Source organism: Nyctibius grandis, chromosome 3, assembly GCF_013368605.1.
Source record: "Nyctibius grandis isolate bNycGra1 chromosome 3, bNycGra1.pri, whole genome shotgun sequence".
Taxonomy (NCBI): Eukaryota; Metazoa; Chordata; class Aves; order Nyctibiiformes; family Nyctibiidae; genus Nyctibius; species Nyctibius grandis.
Window position 1 is genome coordinate 49,447,124 of NC_090660.1, and position 19,877 is coordinate 49,467,000.

A 19,877-nucleotide genomic window follows, 5' to 3' on the forward strand; every position below is an offset into this window, starting at 1 on the left:
ATGCACCACCTTGCAACTAGAACCTGGATTTTAGTAGACTGCTTGCAATCTTTTCCAAAATGTGAAAAGAAATCTTAGTAATTTTCCTGAATTATTCCAAATCTGAGATGTTAAATTTATAGGAAATTTTAAATTATCTATATTTAGTTACATAGATACACATGTTGAGTTTTGTTGGATCTAAGAGGCCCTCAACCCATTATTCTGAAAGCTAAATCCTGAAAGCTGCAACACGAATATTTCTTATTCTTCTACTCATGAACCTGGATTGAAATGATTACTTCTTTCCCAGCACCATTCCTAGACAACCAGGCAATGATCTTAAATTACTCCTTTGAAGGCTTATCTCCTTTATAAAAGTACACTTCTTCTGGTATCGGAACTTCATCAAGGGTTCCCTGCTAAGCTAAATCAGTTTCCTGACACATTTACCTGTTCTCCTAAGTATTAGGACAAACCTTTGTTGCACTTGCAAGATCCTGCACTTCAAGACCTGACAGCTTTGGTGAACTCCTTTGTTTACCAGTCAGAGCTGCCTTCCATGGGTTCCTACCCAACAGTTCCTTGACTAAGCCAACATCCTGCTTTCTTTAGGTTCAAGGTCTGTACTCTGCTGCTTGCCTTTCTCACTTCCTTCGGGACCACAAACACCACTATTTCAAAGTTACTACAGACAAGGAAATTATTCATAATCACATCCCCAACTAGTTTCCTTCATATTAGACAACACCAGATCCATCTATGCATTGCCACCGGTTGGTCCATTTAATAACTACAGCAAGAAATTATTCCTGAAACCCTCCAGAAATCTCTTTGATTTCAGCAGCCATGTTGCTCTTCTAGCAGTTGTACAGTTAGTCCCCCATGAGAACCACAACATGAGTGTCTACAACTCAGATACTTGAGTTCTTTAAACCCTTCATTTGCTTCCTCATTAGGTAATCTGTAACAAACTCCCACGACAATGTCACCCTTACCGGCCTCTCCTCTGATCCTGAGTCACAAGTCTGACTATCACCCATCCCGCAGGAGAGCTCAAAAGATCTGAGCTGCTTATAGATCTGAGGGCAACTTCCATTCCCTCAGCCTTTCCTTGCCAGTCTTCCCTGAAGTCGTTCACCATACTCCAGTTGCATGAACTTGGCACAAGATCTTAATTGCTCCAAAAATATTGTAGTTCTGTAACCACATATACCTCTAATTCTTCCTGCTTATTTCCCAAGATGTGTGCATTTCTATACCAAAACTTGAAGCAGATGTCCCTTCACCTTGTTTTATCATTCCTGAAGACTTTCTTGCTCCCATCAACCTGTACCCTGAGATTTCAACCCCTGACTACCACTTCTTCACTTTACTGTGGTCTGTAATCTCCCACCCTACCATTAGGTTGTCCAGATTGTTGGATCAAGGAGACAACACCTGGGTCCCAATGACTCCAACCCCAGAGCTGTGTGGTGATTCCCAATATGCCCCAGGCTAGTGCCCATGTGGATGAGCAGCAGGAAACAGTAGTAGTCTAAGGACTGGACAGACTGTGGCAATCTCTCTGCAATGGTCTGGATCCAAGCCCACAGCAAGCCACATAATCCTCAAAAAGGCAAGTGGGGGACATGAGTTTCTCTCCCCACAGGAGGAAGTCTCCTACTACTACCACTCACTGCTTCCTCTTCGTGTTAATGCATGGTTCAGGTTAAACCTGACTCTTATGCTTTCCCAGTCATGGCTTTCTTCTCATACTCTGCTACCAGGCTTTTGAACCTATTCTGCAACTGCAGATCTGCACGTGGAAAAGGAGCCATCCTCCAGTTACTGGAGATCATAAGTCTCCAGCCTTCCTACTATGGGACTCTATTTACCTCGCAACTGATTGCAGTCTCTGGCTGCCCCTCCTGCGTGGTTCAGACTCTCTTACCTCTGGTGACCCTGTGAAGATCCTGTTAATCTCCTCTTTGCCTTTCCTGAGCCTGCCCAGCCTCCTCATTTCCTCCTGCAGCTCAAAAGGGGCAATACATTTCCTCAACCAATGTACACCTCTTGTAGGCATGGACACCCCTTTCTCTGTACCAGCCTCAAGGGAAGGTATCAGGCATTGCCTGCAGCCCAGGATCTGGGGGGGACATGCATCTTCCTTCAGCATGTCTGAGCCAAGGTCGCTACTGTGCCAGCAGCAGCAGCAGCAGCCCCAGCTTGTGCTGGGGACCATGCCCCAGGGTGTGCCACCACTGTTGCTGATGTGTCTCATGCTGCCATCAGCAAGCTTCCAGCACCTTCCCACATGCAAACTGCTGGACAAGACACCACTCCCCACAGACACAGCCTGGGACCTGTGTGCTGGACCTGGCAGCTCTCCCCCAGTGCCACCTGAATGGGCACTCAGCTCTCCCTAACCAGGAGTCACCTCTCTTGACCACAGCCTAGATCTCAGGATGCCCCCACCACATCTGAGGATACCACCCCCCTCCTTGCCAGGCTGCCACCCCCACCACGCCCACTCGGTAGCCTGGGAGCAACGTCCTTGTGGTGGTGGGGCTTCCCCACACACTGCCTTGCCCCACAAGGGCCCCTTCTGCCCAAACACATGCCCAGCCGGACCCCGACCATGGCTCGCTGTACATCAGGGTCAGCACCCTCACCACACATGGGAACATGGCACCAACACCTGCCTGTTCTGATCAGTCCCTTCCTGCAAGACTATGGAGCCGCCTTAGTGCCACCCTCACAGCTCCTCAGCACCACTGCTGCCATGGCAGCACATAACGTCTGCGCCAGGGCTGGGCTTCTCCACACACCCTCAGCAGGTCCCTCCCCCCAGGCTATGGGGGTGAATAGTTGATAAATGGTTGATTTATCACTTTTATAAACCATAGATACAATTTTACTCTTAGTTACAAGAAAAGAAATCAGAAGTCTCAATTTTGTTTCTTACTCCATGTGATAACAATGTAGTGCTAACATACCTGTTTCAAGCTTTCCAATTTGGTTTGTCTCAGTTCTTCATATTTCCATTTCCAAAGAAATAATTCATTTTCTATCTTTTCCATTTCTTTTTCCAGAAACACATTCATTCTGAAAAAGTATTTTAGAAGTCAGCATTACATCTTTTCGAAGTTGACAACAGACAAATTACTTTGAATTTCCTTTTCATAGCTCGAGTTATATTTTGCTGCTTTTGTCAACCGTATATCTGGTTTTTTATTGAAAACCTATATTATCATCATATAATTATTCCAAAAGATTTACCAAAAATAATAGCTAAAGAGAACAAAGAAATCCAGTAGTATAGAATTAAAAATTTAAATTAAATTAAATTTTGGAATAAACTGAAGGAAATTTGGAAATGGAATTCAGTTAGTGATTCAGGTCACCTAATACATGGTGAGTTAGTGAAGATCCTCAGAGAAAAGGTACTGTATCACTTTTATTTGGGTACAGACAGAAGATTATTTTAAACACACATATAGAGGGGAATATATATAGTATGTAGGCAGTACTGAAACCAAATATTATCTACTTTAGATGTAAAAAAATATTATTAAAATATGTACATTTCAAGTTTCAAAAAATACTTTCTCTTGAAAGAAAATGCTAGAAGAGTTTTAGGAAAATGGATTATTTAGCTCAGAGGTACTACACCCTCATTAAGCATTTGCCTCTGGGGTGATTTGAGCATAAAGTCCGTTACTACATTCAGGAAAAATATTTAGGATACACAATTCACAAAGAATGAATGATGATTCCTTGGAGAAAGGTGCTGTATTACTGAAACAACAAACTTTGATATTTACTTTTACTCCTCTTCTAATCAATTAAAATATTTGTAGTCATTCAGGAAATAATGAAAGGAATATGAATCAGCAGAGGCACTACAGATGTTCTTGTCTTTGAGACCAATTAAAAACTCATTTCTATGTTCACAGGAAACACTATCAGCCAAGTTCCAAAGACAAGAATGAACTTCTCATAATTTAATTTTATATTGTGTAATGTGTATTGCATTTTGCAATAAAATAAAATTTGGAACATAATTAAAAGGGAAAGAAAAAATTCTTAATTACAAATAAAAACTTTCAAATTATATTTCTAATATTTCTATGAAATTGATCACGGTTTAAAAATTCTGGAATATTTCATTGGCTATAAACATCAATATAGGAATAAAGCCTATAAAGTCAGGATGCTGAAGAAATCTAAAATCCAAAAACCAGTAAAACCACATAAGCACTATTATGTTAGGAGATTAAATTTTTACATTATATAAATTCTGTGAAAATAGAGGGATGAAGGGCTACTATACCAGGAAAGAGAAAAAATATTGAAATAGTTGAAAAGAAAATTTTAATATTGGCAGTTAAAGAAACTGTTGTATGCCACAGTAGCTATTTTCTGTTCTGAGGCTAATGGAATTTGTTAACCTTTTTACTAAAGATATTCTAGCCAGGCTGAGTATAACTACATTCTGAGAATATTTGGTTTAAAATTCATCTTCCACAACATCATTGTTAACTTTAAGGAATCAAAGCAAAGGGTATTGATGAGATTTGTCTGGGGCATGTCTATGCAACATACTGCAGGCTTGCGCAGAGATACCAAGAGTCAACACTGATTGGTCTGGCTCAGGTCCTGGAAGCAATGTTAGCTGCATTAATGAAGCAATCCACTTGAGTGAAGTATCTTCTTGTTCTCTCTTCTCTTACAACTAAACCTAATGCTCTTGAACCAGGGATCTCCTTTTTCTGCATAGATACAGCACATAGCACAGCTTATCTTAGTAAACACCTGCGGTTCCCGTAACATTATTGTAATAAAATAAACACCATTGCTGACAAAGCAAAGTGGAGCAAGATGACTTCTGTCATATGTAAAGAACCTAAGACATGCATTTCAACTGAACAGTTTTTTTTCTAAAGTAACGGGATCTCTCAGTGGAATGGTATCACAATTTCATTGGGGAATTAAAAGAATTATTAAGAGGGATGTTTAATATAGTAGAAAGTGAAAGCATAAAGATGACAGTTTAATACTTTTAACAATAGTCTATTGACTGTACTGAATGCATTGGAAGTCCTTAGAAATGCTCTAATCTGAAAAGTAAAATAATGTCCAGCATGTGGTGTCTACTTAGAAGATACTGCTTTTATTTTATGTTACAGTACATCTTAAGTGAGATCAGGTCCCTCTGATGCTACTAAATGAAAGAGATGATGCTGATTACATGAAGTTTACTGTTTAAATAAAAAAACAAAGACTGGAAGAAAGAATATAGCAGAGATCAGTGAAGCAGCTTACTACTACTTAAACAAAAGATCAAGATCAGAGCATTTTTCATGGATCTTGTAACCACCTATTTTAACTCCTTATGATCTAATTAAATCACAGAATTACACAGAATGGTTGAGATTGGAAGGGACCACTGGAGGTCGTCTGGTCCAACCACCCTGCTCAAGCAGGGTCACCTAGAGCTGGTTGTTCAAGACCATGTCCAGAGGGCTTTTCAATGTCTCCAAGGATGCAGACTCAGCAATCTCTCTGGGCAACCTGTGCCAGTGTTTGGTCACCCTCACAGTAAAAAAGTGTTTCTTGATGGGCAAGAACAACCCCATGTATGAGTACAAGTTGGGGACAGACCTGTTGGAGAGCAGCGTAGGGGAAAGGGACCTGGGGGTCCTAGTGCACAGCAGGATGACCATGTGCCAGCAAGGTGCCCTTGTGGCCAAGAAGGCCAATGGCATCCTGGGGTGTATTAGAAGGGGTGTGGTTAGCAGGTCAAGAGAGGTTCTCCTCCCCCTCTACTCTGCCCTGGTGAGGCCGCATCTGGAATATTGTGTCCAGTTCTGGGCCCCTCAGTTCAAGAAGGACAGGGACCTGCTAGAGAGAGTCCAGCGCAGAGCCACGAAGATGATTAAGGGGGTGGAACATCTCCCTTAAGAGGAGAGGCTGGGGGAGCTGGGTCTCTTTAGCTTGGAGAAGAGGAGACTGAGGGGTGACCTCATCAATGTTTATAAATATGTAAAGGGCAAGTGTCATGAGGATGGAGCCAGGCTCTTCTCAGTGACATCCCTTGACAGGACAAGGGGCAATGGGTGCAAGCTGGAACACAGGAGGTTCCACATAAATATGAGCAAAAACTTCTTTACAGTGAGGGTAACTGAACACTGGAACAGGCTACCCAGAGAGGTTGTGGAGTCTCCTTTTCTGGAGACATTCAAAACCCGCCTGGACGCGTTCCTGTGTGATATGGTCTAGGTAATCCTGCTCCGGCAGGGGGATTGGACTAGATGATCTTTCGAGGTCCCTTCCAATCCCTAACATTTTGTGACTCTGTGATTCTGTGATTCTGTGATGCTCAGACAGAGCCTCCTGTGACCATTGCCTAAGTCTACACATCCAGCCCTAAGTAACCACCAGTGTAGTTGCTGGGCTTTTGGGTTTAGACCAAAGAAACACTTTTAAGTTCAAAATGGAACAAATTAAGATCTTGAAACTAGAAGACATTTACATGAGAACACCAGTTCAAAAGATGAGTAATGATAACTATTTTAGGCAAATGATTCTTCAAAGTGCTGAACAACTCATAAAGTGTGATTTTACATTATAAACCCAACCCTGAAGTTCTTTGAGAGTCAAAACATAAACTTTAAGCTCTTTACTTTTTTTTTTTTTTGAGCTCCTTTCTTTTTATATTTTGCAAAGACTAATCCGTGTCTTAAGGGTATGTTGGCATTACTGAAGATAGCTCTAAACAGAATGCAAGAATCATAGTTCCTCTCAGCAGTGAAGAAGCAAAATATCTTATGAAGAGGTTAGTCAGGTAATTAGGGGCAAGTCCAAACACTGGATCTGCATGAGCTAACTTGACTCTGGAAAGAATGCAGCCACAGTTCGGGAGTACTGCATGTAAACCAGAAAACTCTGCTGAGAAGTCCTATGCTCTATGAGTAAGATCATACTGTCTGCCAAGGTAACCTTTGGCCTTAGGGTTCAAGCTGTCTGTGATCCAAGCCTGCTTTTGATGCAGCACAGCTGTGTGTCCTTGGCTCAAGTTTACTGAGAAAATTGCTAAGTTGTGAGGAAAAAGATGTGAGAAAGCACTTAAGATAGAGCCATGTAAGATAAGAAAAGTAAAAATGCAAGCAGGGGTCAGATTGTTGAGATAGTCATTATTAGCAGCTCCAGGATCCAGGAGCAAAAATACTGACATTAACAAGTATAAAACCCTAAGAGGAAAAACTGGGAATCTGAAGATGTAGACTCAGCAAAATAAGCCCATTCCAGTAAGCAGTGCAGACCAACCCTTTCTGAGCTGGCAGATGACAGCGTGCCCAACAAAGACTCATAGGCTGTCTCAACAGACTGGTGACTATGGTAATGTTTATCCTAGTAACATTATTCCTAGCTATTTCTTGTGTGCATTGCCAAAAATAATTGCTTCATACTTTCAAGTTGCATAAATTCTGCTTACAGAACATCTTTGCACATGGGAAATGCTGCCCAAAGTGACCTAGAGAGGGAGTTGTTACACCAGTGCCCACTGTTACGTGCAAATCACTGCTATGTGAGCATTTGCTGCCTCAGGTTGGCACTGACATATGTTGCACAGTGTAGACATGTGGGCCAGCCAACATGGATTCATGAAAGGCAGGTCCTGCTTGACCAGCCTGATCTCCTTCTATGACAAAGTGACCCACTTAGTAGATGAGGGCAGGGCTGTGGATGTAGTCTATCTAGACTTCAGTAAGGCATTCGACACTGTCTCCCACAGCATCCTCCTAGACAAACTGGCTGCCCAGGGCTTGGATGGGTGGACTCTTCGATGGGTTAAAAACTGGCTGGATGGCCAAGCCCAGAGAGTGGTGGTGAATGGGGCAAAGTCCAACTGGCGGCTGGTCACTAGCGGTGTTACCCAGGGCTCAGTTCTGGGGCTGGTGCTGTTCAATATCTTTATAGATGATCTAGACGTAGGGATTGAGTGCACCCTCAGTAAATTTGCAGATGACACCAAGCTGTGTGGGAGTGTCGATCTGCTGGAGGGTAGGAAGGTCCTACAGAGGGATATGGACAGGTTAGATAGATGGGCCAAGACCAACGGCATGAGGTTCAACAAGAACAAGTGCTGGGTCTTACTCTTTGGCCACAACAACCCCATGCAGCGCTACAGGCTGGGGGAAGAGTGGTTAGAAAGCGGCCCGACAGAAACAGACCTGGGGGTGCTGATCAACAGCCGGCTAAACACGAGCCAGCAGTGTGCCCAGGTGGCCAAGAAGGCCAATGGCATCCTGGCCTCTATTAGGAATAGTGCAGCCAGCACCGGTCTAGGGAAGTGATCGTCCCTCTGTACTCGGCACTGGTGAGGCCGCACCTTGAATACTGTGTCCAGTTCCAGGCCCCGCACTTCAAGAAAGATGTTGAGGTGTTGGATCGAGTCCAGAGGAGGGCGACCAAGCTGGTGAAGGGTCTGGAGGGTCTGACCTACGAGGAACGGCTGAGGGAGCTGGGGTTGTTTAGCCTGGAGAAGAGGAGGCTCAGAGGTGACCTTATTGCAGTCTACAACTACCTGAAGGGAGGTTGTAGTGAAGTGGGAGTTGGCCTCTTCTCCCGGGCAACTAGCGATAGGACAAGAGGACACAGCCTCAAGCTTTGCCAGGGGAGGTTCAGGTTGGACATTAGGAAGAATTTCTTTTCAGAAAAGGTCATTAGACATTGGAATGGTCTGCCCAGGGAGGTGGTGGAGTCACCATCTCTGGATGTGTTTAAGAAAAGACTGGACGTGGCACTTAGTGCCATGGTCTAGTTGACATGGTGGTGTCAGGGCAATGGTTGGACTCAATGATCCCAGAGATTTCTTCCAACCTGACTGATTCTGTGAATCTGTAACATGCCTCAATTCTTACCATGTAGCAGTAAATTTATTACTGTATACCATTGTCAGTATACATTTCGGGATAAATGGCAAAACCTGTCTCTCTGAAGCACAGTTACAAATTGGCTAGAGAAGCATGTGCGTGAACAAACCAAAACCAGATGGTAGAACCAGGTATTAAAATTTTGTCTAAGAAGTGACTAAAAAATAAAAGTTGAAAAATTATCCCCTTTCTAAAAGGAAAGTTTTATATATGGATGTATGTATACTGTGATTGCTGTTGAAAAATTAAGTACCTGGGACCCTAAATATTTCAACCAGAGGAGAATGGATATGTGAAGCATCCGGCTCTCAACTCACATGAAATACCATGACAAACTGGAAATTTAGGCTTTCTGGGATTTTTGCTTCCATGAAACACTAAATCCTTTTTAATGAGATAAGACATACTTGTAGTCATCTGCTGCAATATGATTCAAATAAAGAATCATTGTATCTTTTCTACAGCTATCTAATTCATGTAACAGAACATAGTAAACACTAGTTAGGAATTTAAAGGATTTTTTTTTTTTTTACTCAGACTTGTACTATCTACAGGGCAATTGTGAAAAAAACTGACAGGATTCATCATAGCTTACCATTACAGACTCTCTGAATTGAAACTGTTGCATGTATTTGCAACAGAGGGGGCATTTTCTTCCTTTTCAGTTTCCAAATAACTTGAGCTGGTTTTGAAGTTACAGTCACATAGTGCCTAAAGTCTCCTACTACATCTATCATACTTCGCATACTGCATGTTTCCTTGGAAAGACTTTTTGGTGTGATACAATCTTGCTCAATACTGATCATCTATATGAAACATCAAAGAATTCCTACCAACGCAGAGACTCACATCCTAGTATATAGTGTGTAATCAACATATTAATTCTTTTAGGCCACCAAAATGCACATTTACTGTTTATATGAGGTAAATTTGATATGATACAATTAGCATACAATAAGTGTATTATGCTCTCTGTTATCTGTTTTTGACATAGACCTCACTACAGGTGAAGACGTTAAGATTAACAGCATTTTGCTGATGCTTTCATGTGCTTTTAGTTCAAAAATGACCTTTGTCATTCTGCAGTTACACTCCTTCAAAATCTGCTGGTAGAGTATATGAAAATTTGTTATTGTACACAAAGCAGTCCAATAACTGAGCATAACATACATTAGATACTTCCGCATTGATATCAAATTGCTAGTAAATATAATTTTTTAATTAACTGTACATTCTTAATGGTTCTATATGGAGCACTTCTGATTTAAATGACAGACAAGCCAAGGAAAACAATAAACACACTATTTTTAAATGTTTACAGAACAGAAACATTGATTTTCAATACTATTAAGCAAAAAAAAAATCCTTATGCTGAATTTTCTCTAAATTCTTATCAAAGCCTTGTAAATAGTAATTAATAAAGCTTAGAAATGAGAACATATGAGCTGTAAATGCAAATATCACCATATCTGTTTTAGAAAGTGTCTTAAAACCCTTTATTTTTAATGGAGATTTCCCTGAGTAGGATATATTTTGCACTTACTCTCTTTCCTTCTGTAAGAACTTCTGCATCTCAGTCAAATGCAAATGTATTAAATCATTTTCCGTTGCCTTAGCTGTATTATCCAAACTTTTTTTAGGTTCTTCCAAATAGGTGCTGAGAACTCCATTGGGAAAGGAACCAGGAGGCTTTGGAGTGACTTTTTTATTGTGATTGCTTTGGTCTTTGATTACCTCTACATCCTGAGAAAACAGAAAAACATGACATCAAGAAAAATATAAATGAAGGGAAAAGTCTAGCATAACTTCTGCAGGGCCTACCAAGGCTCTTCTAGACATTTAAGTATGTAGGAGAAAAAAGGGAATAAGTAAGATCTTGTACAGTTGCACTATATATGGATAGAATATCCAAAAATGTCATTGTAGTTGGATCACTGTCATTTTGTAACATCTCACACCTTCTGTTATGACAAGCTTCATATCCAAAATATTTCTAATATATCTTTACTAAAGAAATAGATTCCAGTTATCATTAATTGGCTATAAATACAGTGAAGACAGAATCTTGGAACTAACAAAATCGGGAATGCAATTTAAGCATACAAATAATATATTGAGAAACTCTACATTAAGAACTCTTGAAACTCCTAATGTAAATCATGATGAAGCAGGTGATGGGTGATGGACTTATACAAGTTTTGCATAAGAACAAAAGTTACTTGCATAACATACCAATTTGGATCTCATTCCGTAACTAAAAGCACTATATCTATTTTAAAGGTATATGTTTTGCATACAAAATATAAACAAAACTAACAAAAATTAGGAAAAAATCATTAAAAAATAAAATCCATCTTTATTAGGAAGACTGAGCAGCTCTTATGAACAACAGTTTCCTTTAAAAATGTATTTAAATTTTATCACCTTTGACGAATTGTGTTTAAAAGCTAATCTTATTTTAGCAGATTACCAACAGTCCTATTTCATCCCACTCTGTTAGAGTTTTTAAAAGAACGCCTGAAATCTACATCAGAAAATACTAGAAGCTGCTGAAAAGATAAGAATGTTTTCCATTCATATATAAAGTTTCAGTTCTCAAATAGTGCATTATTTTATACTAAGGAGAAAGAGAAACAGTTAAAATATATTTTGTGTCATTTCCTTCCTATGGCCCATTTGTCTGCCAAAAAATATGAAAGGCACGCATTTTTTTGCCAAATTTATTCTCATTACTAACACTACAGTGCTTTTTTTTTTCTGAATTCACAGGAGTATAGTGTAATTTATGTGCATTACAGAGTGAGTGAATATTCTGAATGTAATACATTCAGGGCTAAGATCCTAATAATTTTCATTGAACTGAAGTAAAAAATTTCCTACACCCTACAATGCAGAAAAAACATTTTCCTACAATGTAGGAAAAAGATTTCCTACATCTACAATGACTGCTATCTATCAGACAAATAACAATAATGTTTTTTCCATGGTGCTGTCTACGAAGACTATATAATGCATGACAAAGCACAGAATTAAAACTGGTAAAACATGAGAAAATAGTTCAATTTTGATGAACATAATTGGTTCTTTTGTATTAAACCATGCCCATATTTGGTTGTTTAATTCTGCTTAACAACTTAATTTCTTTCCTTGCCAAATAAAAATCTTGCCAGTTTGAAGAAGAATTTGCCTCACCTCTTCCCTCACTTCAGAAGATGTGTTAATGAAGAATTAAATTATTTTGTTTTGTAAGCCAGGAGCCTACCTTGCTTTTTTTTGAGGTAAAAAAGAAAAAGTATACAAAACATGGAGAATTCAGATAACGTAGGTAATCTGTTACCTTAAAACATGAGAGAGAGTCAAACCAACGGGCTAAGTTACTGGATATAACAGTTACTTAAACATTTAGCCATAACTGAAGTGTATGAATTGTTTTCCATATTTCTCTACATTAGGAATGTTAGATAGGTGAAAAAAGTGGTTTTACTATTGAATGGATCAGGTAGTATTTTTGTCAAAATCCTTGAAACAATTGCATTTCTACATACACATCCATAATCTCCCTCTTCTTCATGAACTAAAAAAATTCCCTGTTCTTTACCTTCTTTGTGTCTTCTGCCCCAGGAATCTTGTTGGTTTTGCTCGGTTCTTTCACAGGTTGTTGTTCCAGAAATGTTAACTGGTTTGGGTCTTTTTTAATATAAGATAAGTCTGAGCAACTGAATTCTGTTTTCCAAGCAGTTACATTTTTCCAAGCAGTTACATTTTCTAAGTTTTCCTTCTCACTTACTAAATCTTGATTTATTTTTTTAAGCATACTCACTTCTTTTACAACACTGTCTAATTTGATTCTCAGTTGTCTTGCTTCCTCTAGGGCTTTATTTCTTTCTGCTCTAACTTTGCTCCATTTCTCCCTCCAGTTGGCAGTACAATCGGACCACCAGCGCATGGTCTTCTCCATTTGGGCAGCTCTGGCTTTGACTTCTTCCAGTTCCCGAATTCTTACTGCTTCAAAAATTTCCCAATCACTGCTGTAATTCATATGCATATATGGGTAATGAGATGAATATGAGTAGAAACTTTGAGATGGTAGATTTGAATTATCCAGATGGCCATCTGGTTGGCAACCTCCACTTAATTTATAAGGTTGTCTTGATTGGGTGTCAAAAATCTGTGTCTCTTCTGTTAATTTCTGAACAGAGCCTAAATTCATGTTTTGATTCATAATCTAATTTCACTCCTAAAAGAGACAAAGAAAGACAATAATTTAGCTTCCCTCAAATTATATGAATAATCTCAAACAGTAGCTTATTTTACTGCTATAATAATGAGATAAGCTTAATAATACTGTTGATGTTTTACAAATGTGCTTCATCAACAAGAAATAGCTATTAAAATATATTTTATGTGATACTTTTTGAGTACAGCGTAAACAGACATACCTACTACTTGAGTAGGAAATGCTAGCAAAGGAAGTATCACTAAATAATCATAGTGCTCTCAAAAATTTTTGAGTCTACAGAAACCAGGCAAAAGCTTTCTTCCTTCAAGACAAGATTAAATTGAATCAATTTTTTACATATCTAGTAAGAGGAAAGTGTTTGTCTAGAACTACAATCACAGATTCACTTGCCTTCTTTCCGAAACTGTGGAACTTCATACTAGGCAAAGCTTACATTATGACTTGCCTACCGAAGCAAGGGGGAAAAAAAAAAAAATAAAAAAAAAACAACTAACCTTTAGATTTTTGTTGTTTCATGAGAAAAATAAAATATTTTTATAGGGGTCTTTATTTTACTGTCTACATTCCAGAAGCTGTCCAGGAAGCATATTCTTACATTATTCTTGAAAGTGAAGCACTGTCCTCCTGTACTGTATAGCCTACCTCATGATGATATGACTCTGCTAGTAAATCTTGTTGTGTTCCTTTTCATCATTTATCTGCTATTACTCATTCAGCCCAAAGGAACATCAATGTTTCAGAAACTGCATTCGCACCCCAGTGCTGAGAAAATGTTGATGTGGACAGTCTGTATAGTCACTTATACCTTCTTGATTTTTCCTCTTGAGTATCTTTTTTAAAAAAAAAAAACAAAAAAACCCCACCCAAAACCAAAAAAACACCTAAAAATTTTTCTATACCAGTAGAAGACTAAGTTGTTTAATGGAAAAAAATTGCTCCTATATTCCAACATCCTTCTATAAAAAAATCTTGTTTATTGTTGCAGCAATTAGTGTTAACACTTGTAGTTGAAAAGCAGAAGGCCAATGCTGTAAACAAAATACTGAAGCATAGATAGCCTTGGCATTATGATTCAGTCATGTTTCATTTCAGCTGAATAGAAGTTTTTGCAGGTTTTGGTTCCAGTTTCCCAGCTATGTTCAACTTTTCAGTCCTTTCCAGGACATTTATTTGCCATTTGTTAGAAGCTTCTGGAGAATTGTTGCAGTCAAGTATGGATATGAGAGAAGAGAAGGAAAAGGACAGTAAAGGACTCCAACTCTCTTCATTATCACTGTCTGGTGTAGCACCACTAACCCCCACAGTAACACTACGCAGATGTAGAACAGTCACTGCTAAAGCTTGATCAAGGTAGAGTGTTTTTCTTGTTGCCTGACCTACCCCCAGAAATCCTTGGGGAAAAAAAAAAGGTTAACCCTGTTGCTCCATTCCAAATAAGATACATATCTACATATTGTTTATTATATAAAGATGAACATGATCTAAAAGACTTTCCCCACAGAATGGATTCATAGTGTATAGCTAAGATCTATTTATGAATTCATTTATAAAGTCAAAATGATCCAACTAAATAAATAAAACAGGGAGCAGCCTAGAAAATAGGACTACGTTCATTATCTCTATTTTAGTTGATTCTCCAACTTTTAGAATACAGCATAAGAACATTAAGCTTCTTTGTTCACCATTTCTTAGAGATAAGGAGGGCTGACATTGCTGATGTAAAGCTCAGACACACACAAACTTGTTTCAACAAAGTACTACAGATGTCATCTAATAACACACATTATGCTTGCCCAAGGTTTTGATTTCTCCACAACTTCTAAATTAAACTTATCTCAGGTGAAAAGAGGACATTTCTTAACAGGAAGATAGTCAAAGGAGATTTCTTACTATTGAATAATTTTTTTGCTATTTAATCTTGAAGTAAGGTCTCCGGCAAGGAGGATTTTTTAAAAATATAATTGCTTAATTTAAAAAGAAAAAAACCCCAAACATCAAACTGCAAAATGATAAAAACCTGTAAAATCATTACAAGATCTGGTGGCTTTGTAGAATCATCCGTTTAATTTTTCTTGTTAGTGCTTAAAATGTTATTCAAATAAATAGAGACTTGTAGAACAGGTTGACTAAACTGAAGAACATCCTTGTCAGTTTTGTAGGATTAAATCTTAGGGGGGTGGGGGGGAAAGAGAAAAAAAGCTAGAACTGCACCAATTCTTTTGTTCAGCAGCTAGGGTAACTTACTGAAGAAAAACTCTGATACCTATGAAGGCATATTTTATTTATATTGGTAAAAACTATAATTTAACTCATATCTGACCATGAATAATCTTAAACATCGATGAAGAAGATACAGTAGGTTAATGACTAGAACAACAGACTTTGTCTTTGGTCTCCCCTTTGACAGAAGTAAGTCAAATAGCAAATCATCAATACACACTTAAATTTCCCTACTTGTAAAACGAGGATAGTTTGCTATTTGCAACAATTATTGCAAAGCACTGCCCAAAGAATAATGCTTTGTTATTTCTAGGTGTGCAAATATTATTTTCTTTTCAAATAGAAGGACAGCACTGAAGGGTCTTCACCTGAATCCTTAACTGTTGTATTGGAAATATAGGTTTGAAATATCTTGGTGTTTCACTATGTAGAAACACATGCAAACTTTCTTTGGTCAGGCAGTCTGTTTTCACCCTGCTATATGTACAAATAATTAGTAGCTTTCATTGCTTGCAGACAGATTGTCTCATTCTGATCCCTTTGCACACAATGTAGACAATCAAATATTACCACTGAAGCACAGAGGAAGTGATGAAGCCAATTTCTCAAAAATCAAAGAATTAAAGGTAACTAGAGCCCATGATTCACTGGAGGCTTTTCAGATCTCTTATTTAATCCATGGGATTTTTTCTCTGCAATTTATCTTAGAAGTTTTATCACTTACTGAAAACAACAGAGGTGTACAAAAGTGTAATGTTTCTTTGAAGTCTTTTAGATTTACTTTTTGTTTAGTGAGCAAGGTACAGTGGTGACCTCTTAGTTTACGAAATACCTTATAATTTAACACTACATTTCACACAAGAGAGAACATGCGAAGATAGAATCTGGGAAGCATGATTCATAACTTAATCTGATTTTATTAATTTAATAATAACCTCAAGAAAAAAACTCATCACACTACTGTTTTTACTTTTTTGAATTTCCATCTCATTTTACAGTGAAGTCGTCTGCATACAGCCCTGGTTTAACTGAAGTAAAAGAGTGTTTTCCCATTGGTATTAACGAAAGCAGGATTTTCTGCTTGCAGAAGTGTTGTACTCCACTGCTGCTGAAAAGATAGCCTCTCCTTTCTCACACACACATCTCCACATTCTTGACTAGGTAGTTTTTCTTCTTAGTAAAAGCAGTGAAATAATCAGATCAAACAGATGCAACATTCACAGTTAGTCATTTTTCAGCTTCATCAGAGCCCTCGTATTTCACTAGTGGCTGCATGAAACGTAATGTTTCCACAAAACATGGCATGGAAATACAAGATGGAAGGAAAGTAGGACCACCCCTTTTGACAGCCTCACAGAACTGCATTCAATTTATATAGCTAGTAGAATTATGTAAATAATATCCAGGGAGCAACAGCCAAGAGTTTGTGAACAAAAGAAAATAAAAAAATCTATATATTGTATACAAGATTATATTTAAAACATGTTTTTTTACTTTTGTGACAACATTGCATGAAACTGAAAGAGGAGACTGTATTTCAGTGATGACTAGAGCAAATTTGCCCTCCTATGGAGAAAAGGCTTGGGCAGGAACATCTTTTTGGCTAAAGTGAGTTTTTGACTCCAAACTTCCTTTCTTGGCAAACAACTACAGTATACCATGCTGATCCATTATGGTAACCCTAGCTGTCAGGTTAGTCAGCCTCTGCGACTATGACTGATGAAAGAAATCAACTACCCTTTGAACTGCTGCACATCATTGTAATGGTATTTCCAAAGATTTTTTTTTCTATTTTTTCTAGCAAAATCCTAGAATGTCTAGAATTGGACATTTTAATGTAATGTTTACACTTTCTGTGGGTATTTTTCACATTTTCATATAATCAGAAGACCAATAGCTTCCCATGAGTGTTAAAACACAGGGCTGACAGCATCAAGGATGAGTATTCGTATGTAGCTAGTAACTCTGTTGCTACAGAGTTGTAGAGCAACTCTGATAAAAATGGCAATAGGAATTCTATTCCAACTGTGAACAATTAAAACTTGTGCTTGTATCTATTTTAAAAGAAATAGACTAAAGTATTAGTCTTGAAAGGAAGCAAAGATTTAAAAATAACAAAAATGTGCTGATTATTACAAAAGTGCCTGAAATGGGCAGAATCTCACAGTTCCAGAGGGATGGGCTGCTTTTTTTTTTTTTTTAACATTTCACATCAATCTGATCTTTCGTGTTCTCAAAAATACTGTACTGATGAATAATAATAATTAAAAGTTTAACTTAAGACTATTGTAATACTGAATCAGTTGATACTGAATCTTTAATCATCCCTGTAGTTACAGTGATACTTCAAAAAAAATTTCTCTTCTCTGGTATATGACCACCTCATAGAAAAGTAATTCATTGTAAAACATCACATATCTACATTGAACGTTGAAAACTCTCATCTATGGAATATTTCCAATCTGTTCCAGGGGGGAACAAGAAAAATTTCTAAGGTGAAAGATAACCAAGAGAAGAAAGCTATGTGTTAATATTGTTACAGATACAGACCTCTAAACATCAGAAATTTCACAAGTCTGAAAACTGAGGAAAAAAATACTGTCTGCAGCTAGTTTTAAAGTTGTTAGCTTGCGTTTGTAGCTGCAGACTAGCTAGCACAGCATATGGACCTCAGTGAGCATAATTACTTAATAGAGATAATTGGATGGAAATATAAGATAAAGTTAGGGAATTGGATGAAAGTGAGGATTTTCTGTCCAGTGAAACTTTCTTCTACTCTTAACAATTCAGGGATAAGATGTAACACATAATCCCTTTTAGAGTAGTTTTTTTTAGCTGAACAATCTAAAATAAGTATGCACAAAATATAGGAAGCAACATTCATTGTATCATGTGAGTGGGGTGGGGATAGTATGAGAGAAAGAAAGAGAGGGATATCTGATGGCTCTCAGTGAAAAAAAAAACTACAGACATTTGGCGAACACTACAAGGAATATAGGTCTAAACCATATTTCATTATATTGCGATCTTCGCTTATTTACCTAATGATCATAAACACCAGTAATAAAAAGAAGAGCTCTTTATTTATTACTACAGGCTACTGTTATGGGCAAAAAGAAAGGCTTCGAGAAGATGGGCAGGGTTGGTGGGCTCATTATGGGAAAAATATAGGGAGTGACTGAGTGTCACTCCCTGAAAACTTGGCTGTCTACAAAGCGTTGCTAACAACTGAGCCATCAACTCAAGAAAAGGAGATCAAATTATGTATGCCTTTTCCTGTTGTAAAACTGATCACAGAATCACAGAATCACAGAATCAACCAGGTTGGAAGAGACCTCAGGGATCATAGAGTCCAACCGCTGATTTTAACTAGTAAGCTGCTACCCTTAGGGTTTCCACCCAGTCGCTAGAGAACTGGGTGAAAAAATATTGGCAGGTAGATAGTAGAAATATATGGGGGAAAAATCACCACACTGAAGGTGATTTATGATATAGTTCTATCTAAGAACATAAGCATAGTGTATGTATCTAGTCACCAAAACCCTAAAAATCCTGAAGCAACACAGAGTCAGGTGGCTGACCATTTCGCGAGAATAAATGTAGCACAAAACTTTGATGCAAAATGAGCACCTGATTACAGGAACGGCTTGGACACACTGGGATTATTTATTTCAACAGGCTGTGAGGAGAGGATGCCTGGTGGAAAAAGCTCTGGCAAAACAAATTGTAGATCTGTGCCATTTTTGCCAAACAATGGTACAGCACACCAACTTTTTACCAACTTCAGGGAAGGCAAACTAATCTGGGAAACTTGACCTGTAAACTATATTGATCTCTTAGAATGAACACCTGGAGGGTCAAAGATATCCTTAGAGGAGTAGAAATAGTGCTATAGGGAATGTGCACCCTGCCTAAGCTACCACTGGTCTCACAACTATTGCTGCTTTAAGTCAATGGTTTGCTACTTTTCCCTTACCCAGAGAAATACAATCTTATAACGGGCAACATGTTAAGAATAAAGTAGTACAAGCTTGTTGTGGTTCAAATGTTGTACAACTGATTTTCCACATACTGTATCAACCTCAAAGTAATGGGGCAGTAGACCGATGGAATGGACTACTAAACCAGCAGCCACACAAAATTGAATCTATTAATATTTTGAGATCCTATTTATGGGAACTTGTAAGTTGGCTACACAAGTGACAAACCCCCACGGGAAGTACCATAGTTAAGGGATTCATATCAGTAGCTGCCCAAATTCCTGTTAAAACAGAAGCAAAACCCTCCTGAAGTCCATAAAAATGAGATTGCAGTTAAACATCCAACTCTGGGGTCATCTGGGTGACTCTCCTTTTACAAAGAAAAAGGAGTATGAGATGCTGTAGACACTAAAGGGAGAGATTTAACAATAACTGAGATTTGGATTATGTCTAAGACCTGAGTGTCTTTTCTTGCAGAAAATGTGGCCTTACCGTATCACCATGGCAACACTGATAACTGGAACACATACTGAAAAT

The 19,877-nt window shown here is 38.3% G+C and overlaps 1 protein-coding gene across 1 annotated transcript in view; it reads right to left on the reverse strand.

The window, feature by feature from the left end:
• The window catches only part of CCDC102B (coiled-coil domain containing 102B), a 162,371-nt gene that overhangs the window by 127,957 nt on the left and 14,537 nt on the right, over window positions 1-19,877 (reverse strand). Inside the window, exons 2-4 of the mRNA XM_068397057.1 lie at window positions 12,499-13,137; window positions 10,444-10,643; window positions 2,958-3,066 (exon numbers count right to left, since the gene is read on the reverse strand). Coding sequence (XP_068253158.1) covers window positions 2,958-3,066; window positions 10,444-10,643; window positions 12,499-13,122 — 933 coding nt within the window. The 5' untranslated portion in view covers window positions 13,123-13,137. The remainder of the gene's footprint in view (window positions 1-2,957; window positions 3,067-10,443; window positions 10,644-12,498; window positions 13,138-19,877) is intronic.